Below are 26,798 nucleotides of genomic sequence, written 5' to 3'. Positions count from 1 at the left end.
ACTGGTCGGGCTCCGGGGGTGTTACTTGGCCTTTGGGTTGTGCATGGTCGGGCTTCGGTTCATCCATGGTTGTGCTTCAGAGGTTATTTATTTCGTAAATGCTAGGCTTGCGGTTACACAACTGGTCGGGGTCTGGTTACACAACTGGTCGGGGTCTGGTTACACAACTGGTCGGGGTCTGGTTACACAACTGGTCGGGGTCTGGTTACACAACTGGTCGGGCTCCGGTTACACAACTGGTCGGGCTCCGGTTAAATAACTGGTCGGGCTCCGGTTAAATAACTGGTCGGGCTCCGGTTAAATAACTGGTCGGGCTCCGGGGGTGTCACTTGAGCTTCGGGTTGTGCATGGTCGGGCTTCGGTTTGTGCATGGTTGTGCTTCAGATGTTTTGTTTGATGTTGTGTGTTTTGAATTGTTTGTTTGGTTCGTTCATGCTAGGCTTGCGGTTACACAACTGGTTCGGGCTCCGGTTATATAACTCCAGGGATGTGATTTGTTGGGCTTTGGGTTGTGCATGGTCACCCGGGCTCCATGTCGTGCATGGCTGTGCTCCAGGTGTTGTTTGTGTACTAGTGCTCCAGTTTGTTTGCTAGGCCTCCATGGTTGTTTTCTAGGACAAGTGGAGAGTTTTAGGTAGGGATAAGGAGATTTTTGTTTGGTTGAGCTAGGTATGGAGTTCGGTTGGGCTCTGGAGCTGTTTAGCTTGGTGGGGGTTGGATGAGATGTATACATGCTAGGCTTGCGGTTACACAATCGGTGGGGTTTCGGTTACACAACTGGTCGGCATTCACAAAAAAAAAACAATTGGGCTACTCCTTTTACAAATTCGATACTTCGCTACTTTTGGAGCGTCAGCTCGCTACTTTGAGCAAGTTAGATGTGGCAACCCTGCCCGGGGGAGTCTCCAGTCTGGTTATACTTCTCGGTGGTGTGTGTTTACATCTTGTCAGGGTCCAGCATGGCATCCTCAGACGGTGAAAACTATATTATTATTCTCTTGTCGGATATAAAAAGTCTATATGTATGTGTGATATTAAGGTGTTTATGTAAGACAGTGGGTAAAAGTCACTTTGTACCCAAGGCTTCAATGTAGTTTACTCGGATTTACCTGAGGCCATTAGCACTCAAGTGGGCTCGACTAGAACAGCAAGCCGGGGGCTTGTCCGAGTTTCCCCCCCCTATTTGCCGTGACGATTTTTTCCAGATGGATTTTAACATTTGTTTTCGGCGGGTAGGCCGTTCCATTGGTTTATAACCCTGTTGGTGAAAAAGCATCTGTGTTCTGTCCTGCATTACAGCTTGTTGAGCTTGAAACCGTTGCTCCTTGTTTGCGTTACATGTGATCCTTTTGAAGAAATTGTCTGCATCATCATCCTACAAATTGTTTAGTATTTCAAGTTTCGATGAGATCTGCCCTGTCATGCCTGGTTTGTAGTGTTAGCCCAGTGGCCCTCAACTGTTCCTGGTACGAGAGTTGACTTAGTTCTGAGATGATGTTTGCTGCCCGATGTTGAACTTTCTCTAAAACAGCTATATCCTTCTGTAAATGAAGTCTTCATGGTTGGATACAAGTAATTCAAGAGATTTATACATTTGAATCACAACCTTTTTTCCTTTCAAGAGATACTTGCAAGACGTATCAAAACCGGCAACGGTTTTAGTCTCCGTGGTGTAGTGGTAAGACACTCGCCTGGCGTTCCGCGAGCGCTTTGTCATGGGTTCGTATCCTGGCCGGGGAGGATTTACTGGGCGCAAATCCTTAACTGTAGCCTCTGTTTAACGCAACAGTAAAATGTGTACTTGGTTGTAACAACGATTCTTCGCGGCGGGGATCGTATTCCAGGGACCTGCCCGAAATGCTACGCATACAAGAATGTAACAACTCTTGTATATATCTAAAAACAAAAAAACAAAGTGCCGGACCATCCAAGCTGTAGTGGATATGTGGGCCTGCGGCCTGTTTCCAGCAACAGCCAGCCTGTTGGACCAAGGTATCACAAGTCGAGCCTGGCTTCAGGCTGGGCTCGGGGAGTAGAAAACATTCCAAAACTCTCTCCAGATGTGCTCCTTAAAGTCAAAGTTACACTTGATTATTGCTAGGGTTCAGTTAGCTGCTGCTCCAACCTGTTGTGCAACTTCCAGTGAATGCTGGATTTTGACTCCAAGGTCCTTTTCTTCATCAATCTGCTGTAGGGTAATGTTATTAATATGTGGCATGGGTTGTTTAGCCTTAGATGCCAAGTCTTGCATTTTTCGATATTAAAAACCATTTGCCAGTCTCCTGACCGTTTGTGGAGTTCATGTAGTAATGCTTGAATATAATTTTCATTTCCCACTTTACCATAGATCTTGGTGAGAAAATCCTTAGGAGCCTATGCAGTGATAAGGATTCGAACCTATGCAGTGGGTGTTCCCATGGTATGTCCCTGATAACCTAATGGCATTTTTGGCCACGGCATGGTCAAAAGGATTGCAACCTGCAGTTCTACTGAGTACACTGGTTGAAGGAAGAATATGGAATAGTAAAGGTTTAGTTGCAGGGTGGTATAGGAAGGAAAGCGGAACTATCAGGAGAAAGTGCCAAGCCATTAAGACTATACTGGTATAACCCTTGTAAGGGATAAGGATTTGGGGTGCGATGGGGGGAAGGGGTAGTGCCCAACTCCTTAGGACGGTCAGGGATTGAACACTGATGTGCACGAGGCGAGACCGTTGCTCTACTGTCGAGCCCAAATCGTTGAGTAGGTGGTAGAAGAATGAAATAGATTGTCAGCCAACATCATTTGAGTCAAATAGTATAACTAAGTTTAAAAGAAAAAGGCTTATTAGGTACATTTGAGAAAGAGATTGGATTTAGATGGACACTGCCCAGAATGGGTAAACAGTCCCATTACAGAGATTCCTGCTTCTTACGTTCTTATGTATTTACCTGGGGGCGACCATTTTGGTGACCTTGTTGGAGACAGGAAGCCAGTGGCTTGTCAAAGATTCCACCCCCCATTATTTCTGTCTAAATGTGTATTTATACCATACTTTATTTCTAATTTTAGGATTGAGATCATGCCTATATGGCCCAGAATCCCTGGAAGAGCGACTCTCTCTTGGAGAACGAGCATTTCTGGCCCCACTCAATGTTCCAGTCTCACACAAGGAAGATGTTGTCATTATATGGTTATCTCAACTTGTCACTAATAAGGTATGTTTCAAATACATCTTAAAAATTGTCATTTAAGGTTCAGGTATCTGATTTTCAAGTGCCATAGAGGTACTTCCCATTCATCTTTATTTTCATACACTCATCATATTGGACTAGAAAAAAGTAAATTCTGTACAAGTTAGTAATATTAGTATGTAAGTAAATTTGCATATAAATACAGGGTAGTAATAAAATATTCAACCAATTTTTAATAATCACTGAATTCTGAATATTAGATTGATAAACATTTAATTCCTGTGTGAATCGTGTCAGAGCCAATACAAGTGCAAAACACTGTCTCTGCCACATGCATCCTCCAGTGGCAGAATATGCTTCTTGGCATGATGTTTTTTTTTAATGTGTCAAACCAACACTGTGGTTAAGAGAATTTCTGAGGAATACCACTTGGTTGCTTCCTTGAGCAATGTCCTGGTTTTCCCAGAGAAAGGATTGTTTACAAAGAGGTCAGATAGATATTTACATGCTACCTCAGTTAGGATATTTTTATACTGTATTTAATTGCCAAGAATTCACGGGAGAAGACATATCCAGCCTAGAGTGACACCCAGAAGGTTCATTCATCAACACTCAAAATTCCATTCAAGTTGTGTTCTGTGACTTGTTGATTGCCTCGCCTAGTTGATACATCAAGCCTCCCATCCACTCTATAGCCACAACTCCTGACATCTAAGTAGCTCCCTATTAGGAAATTCCTGAGCAGATGTTTATTTAGGAGGCTCTGTTACCAAACAAATCTTTTTGAACCCCACCTTCCTCCTCTTCCCCCCCCTGCAATTCTTATTTTTATATATTGTTCATCTCTTCCCTTCCACAGTATTGGTTGTTTTCCTCTGCTATGGTAAATGATCACCTTGTTTCACCTTGTTTCACCTTGTTTCACCCTTGTACACACCTCTTGTTACATAGTTCAGGTATGTTACTAAATATGTTCGTATTACCTAAGTGCATTGCCTTGCACCCACTCCACATTTCATTCCTTTACTCCTTCACTCATACTATGTATCTCATGCACTGTCATTGCTACATCCATTCTATATATCGGTACACTTACACCAGCTTCGTTTCTCTAACAGATAACAATACATAGTGGCAGTACTGCATTTTGATATAGTCTGTGATTATAAACTATTTTATTGGTTTATGGTAATATTTCTCATGATGAACCTTTTGCTGCCTTTTCTGGTTTATGGGACTAAAATCAGTGTACAGTTAAAGAGGTTAATCTTTTTGTATTGCTCCCCTGTTTCTTCTGGGCTGATAACTCTTGGCCCCAGGAAAATGGGAAATAAGGTACTGTACTAGTGATAAGAGTAACAAAGTTTTTAGATTGCATCCCTGGTTTTCCATATACTGTATTGTATTTTTTCTTTTACAGCATGATGTCATTCAGTACAATGTTTTCCAACTGTACATGCTTCATTTATTATGTCAAGCTCATTTGATGTATTTGAAGAAATTTCATTCACCCATTGTTTATACTGTATTTGCGTTTGTTACAGGTATTGACACTGAACTCTGCGGATCTAAAGGCGGTTTTGAGGACGATGAATAATATCCTTAACTCCCGGAGGCTCAAGGCACTTTGTAGTAACAATTGGTTCTGTCCTATCAGCTCATCTTTCACTGAGGTAAATTATTGAGCAACATTTAAGCTTCAGTGTTCCTCTTTTCACCCCTGCATATTCCTCTTTTGTTTATGTTCTCTGGTAAGATAGTAACAGGGAGTCACTGTGGAGCCCTCCCAGAAAATCGATACAGAATGTAATGATATGCCTCTTTGTGTGTTCTCGGTGGCTCCCTGGACGGTCCCTTCTCATTACAGGTGCATTGATTTGCCCATGGTCAGCTTCTTAACCGAAGGGATACACCAGCTGAGCTAATAACTCCCTGTGCTACCATCTGGTGGTAGGAAAGTGGAAGTCACAGTTGATCTATATACCTACTGTGTGTGTTGTTTTCTGTTTACTTTTTACTTGCTGCTGTCATTTGTCTCACTTCACCTTTCTGGTGCCTATTTTTGTCATTAGTGTTCTAGTATTATATGTTTTATGCACCTCTGTGAGGGGGACCAGGTTTAGGCATCTGGTCACTTGTAGGCTTTTCATGACTCCCAAAAGTTTGGTGTAATTTGGTGTGTGTGGAGCTATTTTAGATGGTTAGCAACAGGAAACCACCAAGTGTAACAGCTTAGCTGTTGATTTTTGATGTAGTCTTGTATTGAAGTATATTGTATGATTTACAGAGGACAAAAGCTGGGATGGGGTCGAGGGGTATTTCTTCCTGAGTTACGGAAAAAGGGTTCATCCCAGGGGATCTGAGCGCTTAAGTACTATTGTCATATTTTTCTTGTGAGCATAATTTATTTACATTTAGAGAAATTCAGTATTAAAAGTAATTGTAGTAATAATCAATCTTGTTTAAATACTGGTGTTAAATTATCATCAATTTAAAGGGAAGAATCCACTCCTCTTAATCGGCAAGTGCAGATGAATCAAGTAGGATGGGGACTAATTTTGATCTGGCTCATCTGGCTTCTGACTCATCCTTGGTCAAAGGTGGTCATGTGGCCGTAGAAGTGCTACTGACCACTTTGTTTGTTAATTCAGTAAGGTTAGAGAAATTCATGGGATAGTCAATATTGTGCTGTAATTAAAAATTAGCCTTGCTCAAATGTATATATAATTACCATCAATTGGAGGATAAAGATTCAGTTAATCTTAGTTGCCCAGTGAATATCAATTAACTATTGTAGTGAATTGTTGCAAGTAATAGACTAGCGAAACTAGCCCCCGTCAGCCTCACGGCTCGTGAGGAGATTAAAATTCAGTATGGTCTGAGCAGCAACAGCGAAGGGGTCCTCTCCCTGAGGTAAAGGTCACAACATCTGGGCCAAAGACATTGCAGAGGTTAAGGTAACAGTCTTGTAAGTTTTAAGTACAGTACTAGTAATTTCAAAATAGCCTCATTGCCTCTCAAGGTAGGAAGATTTTCAGTTAGGGAATGTGCATTTGTTCATTTATAACTAATTGTTTTTAAATAAATTGAATTAGTCATTCGTGTCTAATGAATTCCCGAATTTTATCCGGATTGTTCAGGTCTTTAGATCCTGGGCTTGGTAGGATAACCCCACGTACTTTCTGTAAGCTTCCTTATCGTTTCAATAGATTTTTTCCTTGTTAATTTTGTTAAGCCACATTTAAAGTAACTTCATCTCTCCTATTCATAATTGTGGACTCCCATTTGGGGATCATATCTAATTAACTGTTTCCTGTTTCACAGTCAGTTAGGTGGGATTAATTCAGCAAGGAATTGGAAACAGGTGGTGGCAGGTTGCTAGTAACGGAAGGTACAACGGTCTTGTCTTGGGGTGCCAAGGGGCCAGATTCACGAAGCAGTTACGCAAGTGCTTACGAATGTGTACATCTTTCCTCAATCTTTGATGGCTTTGGTTACATTTATTCAACATTTTGCAAGCTTGAAAACTTCCCAATCAACTGTTATTGTTATAAACAGCCTCCTGGTGATTCAGAGCTCATTAACCGTTTAATAATTGTAAACACAGCCGCCAAAGATTGAGAAAAGACGTACAAGTTCGTATTGGCTTGCGTAACTGCTTCGTGAATCTGGCCCAAGGCAATCAAATGCCAGAGGTTACGAGATTGCTGGGTTGAAGTTTACAGCAGGTACTCTAAGGAACTTCAGGACAGTTAATTAAAAATCAGCATTTAATCAATTAAAGTGAGGTTAAAGGCTGACCCCCCCAGAAAGAGGCATATCATTCAATTTTTTTTTTTATGATGTAACGTACCTAAATACGTGATGTTTTAATTGATGTTTAGGTTAAAGAATGTGTTTGTTAATGTAACATGTATTTCCCTTACCTTTAATATATTACAGGTGGAAAATATCAGTTACTTAATTTGATGTATTTTCTCCACAGACCCTGGTGGATATCATTAACAGTAGTTCAGAAGACTCCCTACGTGAGGGTGCTATTGAGCTTTGCCATACTCTTCTATCAAATCCAGCTGTAGCACCTCTTGTTACTCACTCAGCTCATCATTGCCTCTCCCTCACTAAGGGACTCATAAACTGGTTAATTGAGGGCCATAAAAGTGACTTAGATGTGACGTTGACTCTGATGGCATCATTGGAAGTTGGCACCCATTTACGGATTCAGCCAGATAGATCAAGTGCTCTGCTGTCTGTTGTAGATCATCTACTTTTACCTCATGCTAGACTAAATGTTGCCTTGAAAAGTGATGAAAGAGAAATTGTGCAAAAACTACTGAAGGAAATTAAATTACTGGTATTTGAAAATATACTTCATTACAAGCTGGTGAATCAATTTACCACAACTTTAAGCAATTTGTTTTCTGAGGAAACGAAGGTATCCTTAGATACAGTTGTAGAAAAGTTATTAATGTCTATTGTTTCAGCTATTAAGACTGAAGTAGAAGTTAGCCAGTATCTATTAGCTGAATTCATTACCGAGTTTGTAGTGCGAATAAAAAATAAAGTACTTCACTATCAAATGTTAATTGTGGCTTGTCATATGTTAGATGTGCCTTGGCCAGAGTCTAAAAAGATCCCTTCACTAGAAAAAAACAGTCTTATTGGCCAGAAACTAAAGCCATCATGCCTTGCCAAGGAAAAACAAGAGGCGCTCTTGTATTCTGTTTTGAGTGCAGCTGAGTCGACTTCCATTGATCTGACAGTAAATGTGAAAGGCATGAGCTTAAAGACATGGCTGGAAAATTTAGGTGAAGTGTTGATGAAGACTACACCTGAAACTACTGAAGGATACCTATGTCATCGCACACTGCTAAAAATGATTCCACAATTTATGAGTGGACTAGTAATGAAAAATTTATGGATTCTTTATTGCTACAAGAAGGTCCCTCATGTAACAAGAGCCAGTAAGGTTCTGTATGCGGCATACGATGACCTCTTGTGTGATGTTTTAGCAGTGTGTGTCAGTTTGAGAAATATTGACAATACATTAAGGAGAATTTTGTCTGGCTTGAGGGAGGATACTGCATCTTTGAAGAACCAACAGATAATACCAGATTCTCTCCTTGTGTATGAAGGACAGCTGCTACTTCCTCCCAGGTGTGTATACTGCGTCTGGCATTGTTAAAGTTCTACACAAGATTTATATAATAGCATCATGCACATCTATTAATTTAATTGTAATGTACTTTTTGATTTTCATTATTTTTCTATTTCTCTTTTATTCATATTCTGAGTATGTTTTGTACATTAATTTGAGTATCACATATGCTAAACTGAAACTAGTAGAAAAGGAATTACTAGGTTCCTGCAACAGCGTCATCATGGATGTCACATAATGTGCCTGGTATGCTCTGAAAAGTGTTGTCAGCAGTCACCTGTCAGCTGGCTGGCAGCTGGATATAGTCATGGAGTCACCAACTGCCTCTGGTTGCTTGTATTAATGCTTTCTTGCCTTTTCTAAATTCATTTGACATTGCATGCAATGCTTAGAGATAGGCTTCTTGAATGCGAGAGCATTGAATTGATAGATTAGTTTAATACGGCTGCTAAATAACGAAGTACGGACACAGAGTGCAGACCTGCTTTAAACAAAGACTTGAGTCATTTACAGACTTGTGCACACACAGGCCAGGACGTGTGGAGAGTTACCAGTGAGCATCGGACAAATATAAATTAACACAATACAAATAATTTTTTATATAAGCCAGAGGTGTTTTAGAGCCACGTATACTAGACTCCGGACCACCTGGTCAGGAGGCCGCATGTACGTGTAGACATAATAGCATAATGGGCCATACCTTTTGCACCAAAGCGTTGCCATATTATTGAAGTATTTTTTAGATATGTTTTACTTTGTATCGATTTCTGTCAATACTTTTGGCCAATTTCAGTAACTCGTGCCTCTTTAACCCCTGCACTGCACACCTGTTTTTAGCAAAAACTTCATAGTGCAATTGTTAAGGACATATTTTTGTTGTTTTTATAAATGTTCAGGTAAAGTTAATGTCAAAGGGTTTCCAAACTCAACTATTTTCATTTCAAAACAGTGATGAAAACATTAAAAATCATTAAAATATAGCCTAAGTAAAAAAAAAAAAAACCACACAACTCTCAAAACGACATTTGTTGTTTGGCGCAGTGCAGTGGTTAAGTAAACATGTACAGAATTGGGATGGATTTTCTGTCTTAAAACTAATGTTTTTGTGGGTGGGAGAGTACTCCTTGATATCCAAACTAATTTAGTTTTACAGCCCTGACCATTTTGGAAAACAAGTTGGCAACTCGTAACAAATTTTTGTATTTTCTATGTAGGTTTTGGTTTGCCACACTTAACATAAATTTGATTTCATGTATGGAACATTATTCGTCGTACGTTAATTTTGAGTTTGTTTTAAAAGGGCCTTGTTCTCGCCAGATTTATGCTGTCAATGATGAAGGCTATAGCTGATCTGGGTCATTCTCAGGTGTTACCAGTTTGGAAAACAACACTACATTTTTTCACAAAAGAATGTGCCTTACTTCTTAAAGGTGAAAGTAAGTCAAACTTTAACATTAGTTGTACGTGTCATTCAAATATGTATTATCATGATAGAGCTGAAGTTAATGTAAAATTGGGCAACTCAAATCTTGGATGACTGTGATTGTAGAAGAGAGAGTGTGTGTGTGAAGATCTTGTACTACTATGTAAGATTAAATGTCTATATACAGTACTACATATTATAGTAAACAAGCATTATATATATTCATTGTTTTTGATGATATTTGAAAGTGCAGTAATTCATATTTGCAGCTGATGCAGGTGCCTTGAAATTTGTGAGTATTGTGGTATGGCTGTTGTCGTGCATCATGAAGGCTAGCCCTGTTGTGCAAGTTGTCTCGGTGGCAGGAGTTGCACAAAATTTTGCAGGCATCATGAAACAGATTGCACTTCATGGAATCAAGCCACTTGTTACTGCCATGCTTACTCAACCCCATGTGAGTATCGAAAATTTGTGGATCAAATTTTTAGTTTTAATTTTGATGGAAGTGGACTCTACAGTTATTGTACTGAAGCTGAATTAGAATTATTCTGATTATTAATAAGTTTTGCTTACAGTACAGGTATACAGGAAATGAAAGTAATTAGCTGAAGGCCAATGGTTTTTTATCAGGTACTGTGTATGTTTAATTCATTTACCTGGGTAATGAATAAGGCTGGAATATCAGGAGAGTATTTATGAAAACAGTATTTCTGGGATGCCTCTCAATAGTACTAGCTGTTACCATACAAACCATCCAACACCAAATGCTGTATGTGTAAGATACTACTTACTGGGGACAAGGGCCTTTGACCTTCCCCCCTCCCACTTTGAGGCAGGGGACCACACAAGATTAGAGAGTGCATCTCAAAAACAATAAAAGGGAAATACAGTATAAGACACTTTAAATCTCTTCAAGACCGTTTTTGAAAGTTACTGAACTAACAAATTATTGTTACCATCTCAAAGCTCTCAAAATGTACTCTGGAAAGGAGAGGAGAGAGGTATCACATAATGTATACATAGAAGATATCGAGAAGGCCAGATTCAAAATATATGCAGTAAAATAACAAAGTACTAGAGCAAACGATATGATGAAAAATGCTGGAGAGAGCCAGTGAAGAGTAAAGGTGATATAGGCACAATCAGAGGTCCCCAGCTGTTCAGTATCTTCCCCTACATAGTTGTAGTGGCTTGGCGCTTTCCCCCTAAAATTCCCTCGGTATCTTCCCAGCAAGCATACCGTAAAAAAATATTGCGAGAACAAAAATTGACTTTTTTTCAAGAAAAAAGACAATTTCTTGCAGGGAGTGCCTGACCAACTGGGTTGTAGTGGATACGTGGGCTTGCACACCTCTTGAAGCAACAGTCTGGTGGAGTAAGCTATCACAAGTGAAGCCTTGCCCCAGGCTGGGCTTGGGGGAGTAGATAAACTCCAGAGTCCACTTGAGGTATGATCAAGGTATGACTTGGTGGCATGCATGGGTTCTGTCACAGTGATTGCTTTGGCAAACTTCTGTTTGCCATGTTTCACTCTTTTCTCCCTTAAATAAAGATACAGGGTTTGTTTTGCTTCACCTGTACTTTTGGGGCAGTTTGACTCAGTTTTAGATGAATCTTGGATTTGTACAAATCTCTTGCCTCTATGAGTGAACTAGATTCTGTTCCTAGTGTTTTGTAGGCTTCCACAAGTCCAGAGGCTTGGTGTCATTGTGAGTGCTTGTGATACCTGAGCTAATGCACTGGGGCCAGATTCACAAAGCAGTTACGCAAGTACTTGCGAACGTGTACATCTTTCCTCAATCTTTGATGGCTTTGGTTACACTTATTAAACAGTTTACAAGCATGAAAACTTGCCAATCAACTGTTGTTATTGTTATAAACAGCCTCCTGGTGCTTCGGAGCTCATTAACTGTTTAATAATTGTAAACAAAGCCGCCAAAGATTGAGAAAAGATGTACGGGTTCGTAAGTGCTTGAGTAACTGCTTCGTGAATCTAGCTCCCCTTAGAGCTACTAAGGCTTTCCAAAAGTGGGCATTTCATTACATATAATGCATCTATACTATAGGCATGTATTGGGTACCGTATAGTAAACAAAATAAACACTACAATTATGGGAGTTTAGTAACTTTGGTAGTAATTTTTAGAACCAATTTTTTTTATAGGAAGGGTGGAGGGTTTTTCTTTTATTAGTTAATATGTATCCCAAGATAAGCTGGAAAGGTTAGGGATACCTTCTTAAGTCTCTTAAGAAAATCTTGTATATTTTGTTAGTAAATTAAACCCATTTAATTATGGTTTTTCTCTTTGCAGAATAATGATGTATGTGGAAGTATCCTTGTCTTATGCCACACTTGGGGTGAAATTCATACCAACCTTCTCTCAATTGATAAGGGGTAGGTATTCCTTGATTATATGGGATTAAGTATAATTTTTAATTCCATTAACAGCAAAATATTTTGAGAAGAACTATTTAGTTGAGTATTAGGTAAGAGACAACTTAATCCATTTTTAATACTCACTTCCATAGAATACTTTAATACCTTTACTATCCCCCCCACCTCTGCTGTCCCATCCTTACTGTCCCCCACCTCTGCTGTCCCATCCTTACTGTCCCCCACCTCTGCTGTCCCATCCTTACTGTCCCCACTTCTGCTCTCTCCACCTTTACTGTCCCACCCTTTCTGTTCCCATCTTTACTGTCCCACACCTTTGCTGTCCCCATTGTGGTCTTGGTTATGTGGTTTATACTGGTTTTTAACCCTTTTGTTTCAATCACAATTTTTTATTAAGATTTAATTAGGAGAAAACACACATTTGGTATTTAATGTATATGGTGCTTACGGGGGGAAAATTCACTGCCATGCTAAACTAGACCTCAGTCATTAGCCACATTATTCCATATATTATACCATATCAGTATTACGGAAAATTAGTGGACTAATATTTTTGGTGTGTTGTAAACCCACTCTGGCCAACTCTAATTTTGTTTTAATTCTCATCTCTCAGGTATTCTGAATTGCCAGATTTACCCAAGATTCACCCACCGAAACCAAGTGAACCTACGGACTTCTCACATCTTCTTCCCTTTATTTCACGAGAGGAATGGGCCCAGATATCTGCTAGGGTAGCCAACTTTGGAAATCGGCCGACGCAGTTAGCATTAGTAGGTTTTATATAGATATTTCTTACAAACATTCTGTAAATATATATGATGTTTCTAAATTATGTGGTACCTTACTATGCATTTTCAGTGTTAAGAACACCTTGTTCCCAGACTCATTGGGAGTTCATCCTTAGGGTTTGCCTAGATTTGCTGTTTCCCTTCAGGTACACTTCTGGGTGTGCAGCTACTCTGCTGTGGGGGCTTTGTCTCTATATTTTTGGTATGGAATTTAACGTGGATTTTTTTTTCTCATTGCTGAAGCATAAATAGAACTAGAACAGAGGAGAATTATGGTTAACAACTGAGTAGTCATGAGTCACAAAAAAACTTTTCATACACACACATGATAAATGTTTCAAGTGAATGTACTACCTTAGCAAGTACACAACATAAGCCTACTGCCATCTGGTGGTAGTCAGAAGTAGAGGACAGGTAGGCAAACTGGCTGGCTGTGAAAACTTTACTTTGCAGCCTTGTCATGTCAAGTTGGGCTTTGACACTGTGTTTGTGTGAATTTTCTGTGGTCACTCTGGCCTGGATTGGCTTTTCCTAGTGCCACTAGTGTAACCTGACTAGAAACATTTGAAAAGAACTGTGTTGCTCTGGAGCAGAATGTCATCCTACACCGACTGCCACAATGCTTTCCATTGGGACCATCAGGAGCATCTGTGTGTTTTGTACAGAAAGAAGCTTTTCACATATTCCAATCATAATATTTTTTGTTTTAAATTTGGATTTTGGGAGTTTATGGACATTCTTAGTGTGATTTTTTTTGTGCTTTATATAAAACAATAGTAAAACTTTTGCTATTATATCTGGCATCATGGCTGTGTAAATTTGGATGCAAGAATTTATTTAATTGAACCAAGAAACAGTATGCTTCTTGCAAAGGATTTATTCTTTATTTCTATATACATACATACAATTTTCAGGTGCAGCTAGTCCTTCAGAAGTTCAGTCAAGCTGCTCTTGAACATCACAGAAGCTTTATACATTTGGGTACAGTGTGCAACCAACCCAACCAGAATCCCACTAGTCAAGCATTGGAAGCCATGACCAAGTATCTCATGAACACCATGGGCTCTATGGGTAGCAATGTATCTCAGTTAATGACTGTTCATCTTGCTTATATACTGCCCTTCATCCATGATAGTCATCTGCCAGTTATTGCAAGGTTAGTTTAGTCTATTTGATTAAAAGTAATTAATGTGTCTAATGTGAACACTGCCTTAAATGTATGTCCAAAATGTTTCCTGTAATGCCTTAACCACTGCACTGCATTAAAATACGACACACCCATGGTGCGCCGAAAATAAATTCTTTCCAAAAAATTATTTTCTCTTATATTGTTAAAATGCAGTCTCTGATCATGGGAAACTAAAAAATAATTGTACGTGACATACTTTAGCCACGATGAAGCTGGGAAGTTCAGCATACAGTATTATGGGGGCTGAACGATGGAACGCTCAAGGTCACTAGGCCCCGCCACCCCATGGGGTGGCAGTTACCGTGAATATAATGTTTCATAATTATTTTGATGTTTCTCATTCGCTTCTTCTCTGGTTTTATGCTGTAATATTATTCAAATGTGTGTAATTTGTGGAATATATATAGTTCAATGCGTAGAACATCGCTATGCTCAAAATTATGGAGCTCATATATGTGACATGTATATTATATTCTATGATCGATCAGTGTTTTTGCTGTTATTATGCTATATACACACACACTATATATACCTATCTACATTTGTGTTCACCATAAGGAACCACTAAGTTGGTATGGTGAGCCCAAAAAACAAGAGTGGGCTGCCACACCCAGCCAGACCTCCCTCACTCCTTCAACACCTAACTTGCCAACAGTATTCCTCCCACAATACAGTTTGTAGTGTTATTACACTATATACACACGTTATATATAGGTATCTACAAGTTTTATTCACCATAACTATACAAATAAGTTGGTATGGTGTCTAAACAGTACAGTAGCCACTTCATGACAAGTCACACAGCAGACAACAGCCTCACTCACTCCCTCATCTTAATGGCTCCTCCCAACATAAGCCTTTTGCTGTTATTACACTTTATACACACATTATATATAAGTATCTACATTTGTGTTCACCATAGGGAACCACTAAGCTGGTATGGTGATTCCAGACAATAACATGTTGCCACACACCAGCCAGCAGCTAATGCCACCCCTCCCTCCCTCTCTCCCTCGCTCACCAACAGTACTCCTTACACCGCTAATTCACATCGCTAATTCTCACCACAATCTTGCTATTATCAGAATTCTGGTCACTTAATCATGTAAATGAATAATTTTCCACACGTTTATTTTGTAAAGGAACATGAGAAATCGTTTGAAGAATTTTAGATGGATGAAATAAGGACAGTGTACTGTGGCTAGAGCTGTGAACATTTTGAACAGCATTTATTCACTGATATCTGAACATTGTACAGTCTTTCTCACAGTCAGGCTCTTCTGTAATACTATCATGGCTAAATAATACCAAATGCATATGGTTGACCAAACCACACACTAGAAAGTGGGGTCTCCTCAAGGCGTGTTGCGCAGTGCAGTGGTTAAATGCATGTCCAAAGAGTTTGCTGTGCTAGGGCACTCGGTAGCTTCCTGGTGCTCAACTCTAGGACGATGTAATTCTCTTGGCTCCAGCTATCATCTAGTCATTTTGTATTTTTATTTTTTACAAATTTCCTCTTTCCAAATAATTTAAAAAATAAATACAAATCTATATACAACACTTCTTTGATTTCTTTGGATATACAGAATTTAAAATTAATTCAATTCTGGTATTAATATCAGTTCTTAAAATTTTCATAAAAAGAGTTACATCATAATTTTAAATTTTCTGGTAGGACTCGGGTAAACATAAAATGTAAGGAGTGAATGAAGAAAAATGCCAAAAATAGTCTTAAACATAATATTTTTAATAAGTATATTTTTGCATGCTGCCACATGGTGCGAAATTCTTCTGATTAATGATTTTTAAAATACCGTATCATGGTATTATAGAAATATATAAGCAAAAGCCAATTTCCTTGAGTTTATGTACTCATTTCAATATGTACTCATTTTAATTCATTAATACGCTCAAAGCTATAAGAACATAAGAGTCAAGGTAACTGCAGAAGGCCTATTGGCCCATACAAGGTAGCTCTTATATTTTGTTGTAATATATTTTTCTTGTTTTAGGTACTTGGTAAAGGGAATAAAAGACGGTGAATTAGCTTGGCAGGAATATGTTAGAAGTGAACAGTTTCATGAGGCCAGCAGACTTCATCCGTACATCTTCTCCTCCATATGTTCCACTCTGGCCAATACATCTGGTCAACGGACATTTTCGGACCTGGAAGAAACAACAGCAACTAATATAATGTATTGCATTGAACTCTGGAAGAAGATGAAAAAAATTGGCCCACTACTTATTGAATTTGGCAGTGATAAAGATGAAAATAATGCCTTATGGAAAAAATTGAAAGAATGTGGTGATATTCTGAAAAAACTTGTAGAAAATGAAAGTACTTGTTTGAACAAACCGATTGTTAGAAGTTCCATGGATATAAATGTGATGATTGAGTTGATTGGAAATTTCCCTCTTTCCTATCTAAGTAAAGGGCTCCAAACTGCCATCCTATTGATGCTTTTTGTATCATTGATACATGAAGATCTTGAGAGTAAAGACACAAATCTATCACCAATCTTGCATATTATAAATCAAACATTGTGTTCAAACTGTCAACTTAGAATATTCCGCGTGACAAATGCTAGTTCCCTCTTACAGTGGCTTATCAAGAAGAGATGTGATTTTCCATTTTCCATTATTACACAGCATATGGCTAACCTCACTCGGTCACTGTTGACGAAAGATGCCAAGACCTGCTATGCTAACTTACCAGAAGAACAACCAAAATCTAGGTTAACAGCTCAGGCGCTGGTAGGCCAGAGTTTCGACCAGCTCTTGAGTGCTCTTCTGTACACGTTGACAGGTGCTGCTAGCAGTGCAGATCACGTAAAAGAAGTGGCAAGATTCGTCATTTCGGAAGCAGCCTCGGATGCCGAACTCTTCTTGCAACCAGCTGTTTTTCTTATGGCAGCTTGCTATAAGGTACTACTTTAAGTAATTCATTTGTATTAGTGTCTGCATGAAGGAAGGCTAATGCCAACTCTTTATGTATGGATTCAGAATAACAGTATGACATCAATTTTGAAAATAAAGAATTAGATCAGTAGAAATAGGCTATCTATGAACCATGTGTGGTATCAAGAAAATAAGAGCAAGGAATTAAATGTTACTGAGAGATGTGGAGTGTAAATGTTACTAAACTGCATTAATGAGGAGTGTACCAAGATACTTTAGACATACTGAATAAATGGATGATTGTAGACTGGTGAAGAGTGTATTTGAGGAAAGGGAGGCTGCAAAGATGATGGGCAGAAATGGTGAATGTATGATGAAGTAAGAATCGTGTGTGAGCAATGCACAGGATATGATAAGGGACAAGACTGGATGGAAACGTTTTGTAACGAGGAAGTGAAAGTCTCTTTACTATATATGTTATTTCATAAAGAGCACTGCACATCTGGTCACTCAAATTTGTGGGGTTCTGCTGTGGGGTGACGGCTGGGGTGTGCTTCTCTGAGGCCAGAGAAGCGTCTGTCCTGGTTGACATTAGCTTGCGAACTGGTGCTAGGAAATTTCCAAAGTAATTATTGAATTCCATTTGCCACTTGACATTCCAAGCTCTTATTTTATCCAGATGAATTTGAAGGGCATTACAATTGGCTGCATCTCCTATCTTCCCCAGTATCTTAGCATCATCTGCAAACATGTTCATATAATTCTGTATTCCTTCTGGTAGATTGTTTATGTAGACGATGAACATTACTGGTGCAAGAACGGAACCCTGTGGTACTCTGCTAGTAACATTCCTCCAGTCAGATACATTGTCTCTGATTACTGCCCTCATCTGTCTGTCAGTTTGTTTTTCATCAATGTCAGAAGTCTCCCTGTCACTCCTCCAGCATGTTCCAGTTTCTAGAACAGCCTCTTGATCCAGTACTGATGGAACATCCCTTTCCCCTCATTCTTGAGGCCTGCTTGAAGTGTTGATACATGAATGTCTCCAGAATGAGGTTTAAAAATCTGCCTGTTCAAATGTCCTCTGTTCTTGCTTCATAGGCCTCCCAGTCTATTGCTTTAAAGTTAGTCCCCCAGTACCAACACTCATGATTTATCTTTATCTGCTTTTACTATAATCTCTCTCATGACCATTATGAGGCCCTCTCATTTCTTATCCAGTTCCTTCTTTGTCCATGTGTTGCTTGCTAGTGGGCTGTGTGTAATTACTTAAGTATAATTACTTAGTGTAGTTACAGGATGAGAGCTACGCCTGTGGTGTCGTGGAGATAAATACATTTTATATTATATATATTATATATCTGTGTGTGTAAGATGAGCTAAGAAATAAATGAGTTTCTAGAAGCAGGCTTCAGATGAGCTGAGGTAGGATAACAGTTCTAGCTTAGTTTCACTGTCAGTATCATTTGACAGCTTTATGAACCCTAGGCTTAGTTATAAAAGAAATGTAAATTATATTTTCTATTACAGAATATCAAATTTTGTAAGAAAACACTGATGTTCCTATCCACCTGGATCCTGCGGGAATTGAGAAAGATGGATCTTGCTACTACTGCTCCTCCCACAGCTGCCGCCATCCTCACTGCTCACACTATCATTGTCTTGGTCAAAACTCATGATTCTACACGGAAAAAGCCACATAACAATTCCTTAATTTCAGAAAGTGCTACAGAGATTGATCATGAAACTCAAATGGAAATCGATGAAGATCCCCCAAATTTGGAAGACAGTTGTAACCATGAACAAGGAAAAAATATCCATAAGTGGCAAAAACTCTTAGGCAATACCTGCCACTTGGCAAAACTGTGTCTCTCTAGTAGTCACCAGGAGTTGCAGGAGTATGCCCTTAAATTTCTCTTCACAGTATTGCAGCATTCTGATGTTTTGCAAGCTTACCTTCCACCTCATCTCTTTAGTACTACATGGACAGCCTTGTCTGGTGTTGATAGCTTACACATGGTCATTGATGCTCTTCCACATACTAAATTATCCATAGATCCACTGTTATCGAGGGCTTCCCCTGATGACTATGAGAAGATACTTCAGGATCTACTGAAATGCACACAGTCAGGAACCACAGATTTAACTCACACACTTAGGCTTTGGCAAGTTGTAATTTTCTCTAAAGTGGTCGGAGTCAATGGAGCTCTGAAACGTGTGGCTCTGGAGCACCTTATACCCATCCTTGGAAATCTAGTGACTATCCATGGAATGTCTGATAAGTGTGTGAGCCCACACCTTATCCCTATTTTGGAAACCCTGAGAGAACTAATCAATTTTGCCCTGAAATTTGAGGCACAGACTATAGCCCTTGTTCTCACACCCTGTACCACCATTCAATTTCATACACTGCCACCTGACCAGTTTAATCAGGTAAGTTATTACTAGCTAAAGCTTGGAATGAAATAAATATTTTACAATTTATAATAAAATATTCTCTTGTTTGAATAGAAAATCTGCACAATTATATTAATGTTGGTAATAAAATGTACCTTTTGAGAATTCAAGATAATAAATGGTTTGTACTGTATTGGGGTTATCATCCATAAAATAAATTGTTCTTTACAGGCTTTTACGGCTGCTGTTGATATTGTCAACTGCATTTTGGTACGCTATCCAGGTGTCGTAATGGAACGCACCCCTTCAGTTCTGGCAACCATCACACACCTGGCAACATCTCTGATTGCTCAAGCTAGTCAAGAGTGTAAGCTGGAAGAAGACCAAATAAAAGTAAGGTCTTTAAAGTTATTATGATGTCGTAGATAAGAGAGACTTGTCACATTTAACTGAGAATCTACATACTTGGGATGTAGATAATAGCATTTCGTTGCATATAATGAAAAGTAAACTAGTATATTTGGAGGATTTTAAAGGCATGAGTTCTGTTATGAATGGTAAATTATAAGATGATTATTGCATAAGACAGATAAGACTTACGAGCTGGTAGAGCTCTAGGAATAACTGCATTTTTGCAAGTTTTTAGGAAAGTTTTACAATAGATGACTTTACATTTCACTGTACAGTATTTGAAAATTTACTTATAATAATAATATATAATAAGAACTCCATGACCTGACCAGGATTCGAAGCTGCATTACAGGGGCTCACCCTACTAGTGTACACAGTACTGATACCACTCAACATGTGAGATAGGCAATCACTGGTGGAGTGATATCACTACTACGTGTACACCAGTGGGGCGAGCCCTGGTAAAACAGGTTTGAATCCTGGTTGGGTCATAGTTCTTAGTGATATATTAAAAAATTAACCAACGTTACAGGTCATGGTAGGATGCGGCACCAATCTTGAGCATGTTGTAAAAGAACTGACTACATACAAAATCAAGCTCAACAAGATAGTTCACTTCACTATGGCTGCTATTGTGGGAGCTCTGCAGCTTACAACTGTGTATCCAGCTGTTAAGGTTGGTCATTGACACTTTCAGGTATAAGCATGTGTTGAGTAGACTGTGTATTCAATTGTATATTTACATTTTTCGTGTGCATGTGAGAGTTTTGGCATATTTAATGCTTCTAACCTCTCCTCATAGCTCTTGTCTTATCAATGTTATCAATTAACACTTATCAATGATACAGGTCTATAATTGAGGGGGTCTTCCCTGCTGCCACTTTTGTAGATTGGAACTATGTTAGCCTTTTTCCACACATGTGCTACAACTCCTGTACACAGGGATGTCTGAAAAATCAGCTGAAGTGGAATGCTGAACTCAGGTGCACATTCTCTCAGAATGAGAGAATGTGTGAGTGAGTAGTCTTGAGGAAGAGAGTGGGAAGGAATGGGAATCTTAAGCAGGGAAAGGAGGGAGGAGTTAAGGCACAATGAGTTACACCTTGTAAAATGTATTCAGCTAATTTTGAGTTTTGCCAGTACATTCATCTGCTGCATAAAGCACTTATGGAGTTTTGAATTCTAGGTAAGTTGTTTCTTCTGAATAGGGACAAGGGACGAGTCATTGAAAGATAGGGTATTAATTACTGTACTTGCTTCTTGAGAATTAATATAATTATGAGGAAATGGGGCAGCACTATTCCATCTATGTCATTTCACGTTTCGTCTGTTCTGTGATCAGGTAATCTTGGAGAGCATCGTGTACCGACTCCTGGACCTGTGCGACAGCCACTGTTTAAATCATCTTTTAGTGGCACTGCCTCCAGCCACAACAACATTTCTCAAGCATCTTCATAGCAATTATTCAACCTTCCATCGTTACAATCCTTTCAAAGCATAAAAAATACTGCTGCAGTAATATCAAGATGTAACGGGCAGACATTTTGGGAGCTGTATGCATCTCATTATACGGTAAGATGATGATTTATTGCTATTAAATGCTAAAGTAATAACTAAGACAATAAACAAGACAAATCTAGAAGTATATATAATTTAACATGTCCTTGGTGTTCTTTATTAATAGGTAATTGGAAGCATTATTTTGAATTGTATTGCTTAAAAAATATTTCACCTATGAGTTCATATTAAAAACATTTTGTATAAAAAAGTCTTACATGAAGAAAGAGAAAGTTCTTCAGACAGTTTAATATATATAACTAGTACCACCTCCCTCACTCACACCACCAAATACCATACATGGGTCAAAGCATGGTTTCATATTATTATATAAAGTTTTCTGAAAGTCTTTATATCTCAGTTACTGTACAATATAGTTGGTAAAAAAAAAGTATGCTTTATATTTATGAATTTAAAATCGGAATATAAAATATTACAGGTACAGTATTTTTATAAGTTATTGTATGGGTGAGTCCAGTGAGGCAGTACAGGATAAAATGATAAGTTACATTGAATCATTTCAAGTGGTATATGTACCTTCTAAATACACTAGTATATACATTTTCAGTAACAATAATTACTGTATATGAATTTAAATGTAGCATCAGAGACAGAATGGGGGGAAGGGGGGGAATAATAATGCAGCCTCTAGTGTATTATGCAGTATTGGAACTGCATGTCTAAGGTTGACAGTATCGCTGGAAGCACGGTAGTGGGAATTGAAACAATGTAATGGAAACAGTCTTGAAAAGCCAGATGAATATTAATAAGCTTTATTTCAATTTTATCAGTTTGCGTACTATTATTGGAAAGTTGTTTGATATCTGTTGTAATGATTTACTGAACTATGTTGTGTACAGTACTTGTTTTTCAAGTTCACTTTAATCCTTTAATCCAGTCCATCCTTTGGTAGTTGAAATTCAACATTGGCTGTTTCTTATCTCCAGTAGATTTAAGACAGTGGAATTTCGCTGGATTCCCACCCATATTGGTGTGTTCTTAAATGAGCGTGCGGACACTGCCGCTAAGGAAGCTATCCGCACCTGTCCCATCTCCCGTAAAGGTATTCCTTATTATGACTTTTACCCAGTTATTCATTTCCCCATTCTTGCCCGTTGTCAGGGTTGTTGGTCTTCTGTTACTGGTAACAAACTGCGTGCTCTTAAGAGTAGTGTGTTCCCATGGCCTTCCTCCTACCACCGTAACCGGTGGTGGGAAATGGCTCTGGCAAGGTTGTATATTGGTCATACACGTTTAACTCACGGGCACTTAATGGAGCGCTGCCCTGCTTCTTATTGTCCAAACCGTTGTCTCTACATGTCCTGACTTCCAGGACTTACGTGTCTTGCTTCCCAACCATCCCTCACTGTCAATTGTCCCTCGATAAAATTCTTGGTAAATTCAATACCTTTGATATTGTTCGCCGTATGCATTTTTGTTCTTGTATTGGCGACGTTAGTGATATTTAGCGCACTATGATTATCCCACACATTCGATGGTTTGATAATTACTGTACTGTACAGTACTTTGGTTTGGAATGTATCAAATAAAGTTGTTTCATGTATTCAAATGTGTGAGAAAATCCACTGGGGCTGTGAGATGAAGCGAACCTGTAACAAAGGCATTGCCAGTTGCATACTCTACCACCACTGATGGTAAAAGTCTTACAACTGGATATCTTGTGTGACAGGTTATGGTATCACAGCTATACTGAACCAAGATGGTATGGCTCTCCCTCACATAAATGAAAGAAATGCTGCTATTGGCCTTGCAGTGTGTAAGTTGCAGGTGGAAACAAATGAAAATTATCAAATAAATAATTAAACAATTTACTGAAATAGTAATGAACAAAAATAACACATGACAATACTTGACTATCATGTAATGCAAAGGTGAACAAGTTAGTATGACCTTAAATGCAAAAAATAAACTATAAGCAATGAATAAAAGTATGAAGACTGGTGTTCTGAAGACAGCTACCATACCACCATGGCATCAGTCACAAGACGTTGGCTGGAAGCGGACGACGGGTTAGACACACGAAGGTGATCCTAGAGCACTAAGGGAGAGATTGCCTCTCCAGGGAGGCAGCGCTCTTTATATAGTCCGGCGGTGATGACTCATCCAGTGTCAACACGAGGTGGACATCTGGTCAACTAGCAAACTGCTCGTTGTGGCTGGCGGTACCTTTGTGTTGAGCTGTACCACTGTCAGTTGAAGGCGGCTAACTGCTTGTTTGTGGGGACAAACTGCCAGTTAGCAGTGGCGCCCGGCTTGCCTCTGAGTCGTACCAGGCCGTGCCAGGCCCTGGGGGGTATGGAGAGGTGGCAGGACTGATGACTCTTCTGGGCTGGTGTAGATGTATAATACTTCAGTGCAGAGGCATTGAAGGTGAAGGGAAAAGGCAGTTCCACTGCTATGCAGGGGATTCACGTGACACTTGTGAAGCCACAGAAAGTCTGGAGGCCCTACTGAAGCCAGTCCAAGTATTAAATAAAACCCCTGAAGTACGCCGGTGAAGGGTAAAGTGAAGGGTGAAGCAAGACCGTATGCCCCAACTTCAGGCACACACAGAAAATCACGTTTTGGTCCCGCCTCTCAACTGTGTATTTGAAGTTGGGGCGTATGGTGTTGAACTGCTTCAGCCTTCACCCGAGTGCTTGTAGGTCTTACGTAAGACGTTGACTCAAGGAGTGGCCTCAAAACTTGCTGTGATTTATGGGGAAATCCGGTTGTAAGACTTTTACAAAGTCAGTAATATACTGTGGTAGAGTATGCAGCTGCCAGTGCCTTGGGCAAGGGTTTACGTCGCCTCACAGCTCCAGTGGATTTTCTGCTTGGTGTATATCGGGTTGTGATTTTGTGTGTGTACCGTATTGTTATGATCACCGTCTGATAAGTCCTTTCTGGCCTCAAGAGTCATTGTTACCCACCTAGAAAGATTGCAGATGGCCAAAGCAGTTTTTTAAGTTAAGAAGGGACAAGTCTTAAACAGAATTTTGCATAATATTTGACTGTAAAGGGGTAAATTGAGGTAGATTGAAAAATTTTTGATTTTTGAACCCAGATTTTGCTGGGTTCCCAGCCATATTGGTGTTTCAATGAGCGTGCGGATGCTGCCGCTAAGGAAGCTATCCGTTCTTGTCCCATCTCCCGTAAAGGTATTCCTTATTCCGACTTTTATCCTTCCCCGTTGGCAGGGTTGTTGGTCCTCTGTGGTTGGTAACAAGCTGCGTACTCTCAAACTTAGTGTGTCCCCGTGGCCTTCCTCCTACCACCGTAACCGGCGGTGGGACACTGCTTTGGCACGGCTGTGGGTTGGTCATACCCGCTTAACCCACGGTCACTTAATGGAGCGCCGCCCAGCTCCTTATTGTCCGAATTGCGTTGTCCCTCTTACAGTTGTGCATATCCTTGTTGAATGTCCTGACTTCCAGGACGAGCGTGTGTCTTGCTTTCCGACCGTCCCTCGCAGTCACTTGTCCCTCGATAGAATTCTAGGTGAATCGGATACTTTTGATATCGTTTGCCTTATGTGTTTTTGTTCTCGTATTGGCATTCTTGGTGGTATTTGGCACCCTCTGATTATTTCGCACTTTGATGGTGCTACATGGCCTTCCCGGTTTGGTGCCTTCTTTTGGTAATTACCTTACCTTCATTGTTGTTTCATTTTAATGTGGTAGTTGTGATATGGATTGTTCTGGCTCACGTGCAAGGTCTTGTATTTTTTTCTATTTTATATTAAGAAATTGCCAGTCTTGTTACTATTTGTAGAGTAAGAGATCTGCATTAAGGCCTCAATATTATATTTATTTTTTTTTATAACATCAGCAATTTTTGTGGTTGGTAATATTTAGATTAATGTTAGTGATGTATATGACAAGGGTTAAGACCCCTTGTGGTATGACAGCATTTTTCCCAGTCATTTCTTTAACAAATGAAAGGGTCCTCGTAACTATTTTTTGTCCTTTCTACCATGTACCTGTTTGTTGCTTCTTGGTCTTTCATTTGGTACTTTGGCTATTAAAACAATGGCCTTTGGGAATGTTGCAATTACCATTTCTAAAAAAAAAAAATGAGCAGGTTCATTAGGCAGGGTTTGTTTTTAGCAAACAGTTTTACAAAAAAAATTCCATTCCTTCAGGACCTTGCAGATGTTAGGTCAAACTAATTGACAGTAATCTGTTTTACCCTTTCAAACAATGATGGTTTTAATCTAGGTAAAATATTTCAGAATATCTGAAGAGTTTGGCAGAAATCATTTAAGAGCTTTGATTAAATTTAAGTTACCAAAGACTGTGAAAACCATGTTGTATAGATGCTTCAGTGTCACTTTTCTAATGTTTTGTAAATTTAACAATGATCTTTAGTTAATTTAATCATAATTTGTACAAAGCTTAGGTGTTGCATAGCTTTAAATTTACTTTCAAATATGAAAACTAAAATATTAAAGTGGAAGAAACTTTAGTCAATATTTCGGACTAATTTGCAATATTTGTTAATGTAAATTGAATAGGTAGTCCACTTTTACATCTTTTCAATGCATTTTGCATGCACCTATGTAACAAGTTAAATTTTACCAAGTTTTTATTTTCAAAGTAAAAAAATTTCAAATGTTTAAACATTGCATCAATAGTAGTAAACAATTTCCAGGATAAGGTATATAAAGTAGTTTCATTAAAATTGTTTTATTTAATAAGTTTTACATATAGTATTTATAATACATCTAATATTTATTAATGTTTCAGGTTGTGGGACAGATGCTCCTAGATGAACAGAAGATCCAAAAGGCCAACCAAGACAACTCCAGAGACAATCACCTGTAAAAGAAAAATAAACATTAAACAGGGACACTACTTTTATTATCACCAATGCCTAATAATAAGCCAAAAAAATCCTAACACCCAATCTTTTAAGATTGGGTCAGCAAGGCCTATCCCTTCCTCTGATTTCAGTGCAGAGCTTGTTCCCTGAATGGGTGCATTACATCCACCACTTTAGTGCCATCAACACATTGTACATATGCTTTACTGAAAGCACTGTACAATGCATGCCAGGCACTAAAGTTTTCGATGCATCCACCCATTCAGCAAACAAGCCCTGTGAGAATTAACAATGTAACCATTGTTAAGGGTCCCTAAACCTATGCAAATCTAGTCCATCTATTAGATGGGTAGTAGAGCAAAGCTCTGAAAAAGCCAAGCCAGGGAAATCTGCAAGACTGCCTGGTCCCCTTTTATGAAATGGGGTAGGATCAGTACAAACTGCATCATCCCCTGTGGGTTGTAACAGTAGGACATGGTTACACACCTATAAATGGACTAGATAAGAGAATTAAGATTAGGTCATTGATATAGCTAAAACATCAAATTCAAACTCACCCACTTTTGTAGATTTCCTTTTGCAGAGT

The 26,798-nt window shown here is 39.0% G+C and overlaps 1 protein-coding gene across 5 annotated transcripts; it reads left to right on the top strand.

Moving 5' to 3' along the window:
• Positions 1–855: 855 nt before the first annotated feature.
• Positions 856–26,239, top strand: LOC123770265 (unhealthy ribosome biogenesis protein 2 homolog). 5 transcript variants are annotated; one of them, XR_011231258.1, is made up of 16 exons: positions 856–975; positions 3,052–3,197; positions 4,718–4,846; positions 7,159–8,330; positions 9,649–9,767; positions 10,024–10,208; positions 12,066–12,148; positions 12,762–12,918; positions 13,851–14,092; positions 16,138–17,050; positions 18,554–19,456; positions 19,652–19,813; positions 20,364–20,507; positions 21,174–21,403; positions 22,339–22,451; positions 26,137–26,239. XR_011231258.1 is itself a non-coding variant. In XM_069339902.1 (14 exons), exons 1-14 carry the CDS (start codon positions 879–881, stop codon positions 21,330–21,332), a joined length of 4,611 nt encoding a protein of 1,536 aa, XP_069196003.1. In that variant the 5' UTR covers positions 856–878; the 3' UTR covers positions 21,333–21,473. The 5 variants fall into 5 exon arrangements, 1 of the variants encoding a protein (XP_069196003.1); XR_011231259.1 differs by having other exon boundaries at positions 22,336–22,451; XR_011231257.1 differs by lacking the exon at positions 22,339–22,451.
• The last annotated feature ends 559 nt before the right edge of the window (positions 26,240–26,798 follow it).

The sequence above is a fragment of the Procambarus clarkii genome, chromosome 42 (assembly GCF_040958095.1).
Source record: "Procambarus clarkii isolate CNS0578487 chromosome 42, FALCON_Pclarkii_2.0, whole genome shotgun sequence".
NCBI lineage: Eukaryota > Metazoa > Arthropoda > Malacostraca > Decapoda > Cambaridae > Procambarus > Procambarus clarkii.
This window is presented reverse-complemented; position numbering and strand designations above follow the sequence as displayed.

Coding starts and splice junctions, on each gene's coding strand:
- LOC123770265 (XM_069339902.1), top strand. CDS start 879: ATGTGGCAACCCTGCCCGGGGGAGTCTCCAGTCTGGTTATACTTCTCG. Junction 9,768..10,023: donor CTTACTTCTTAAAGGTGAAA/GTAAGTCAAACT, acceptor TCATATTTGCAG/CTGATGCAGGTGCCTTGAAA. Junction 12,149..12,761: donor CTTCTCTCAATTGATAAGGG/GTAGGTATTCCT, acceptor CTCATCTCTCAG/GTATTCTGAATTGCCAGATT.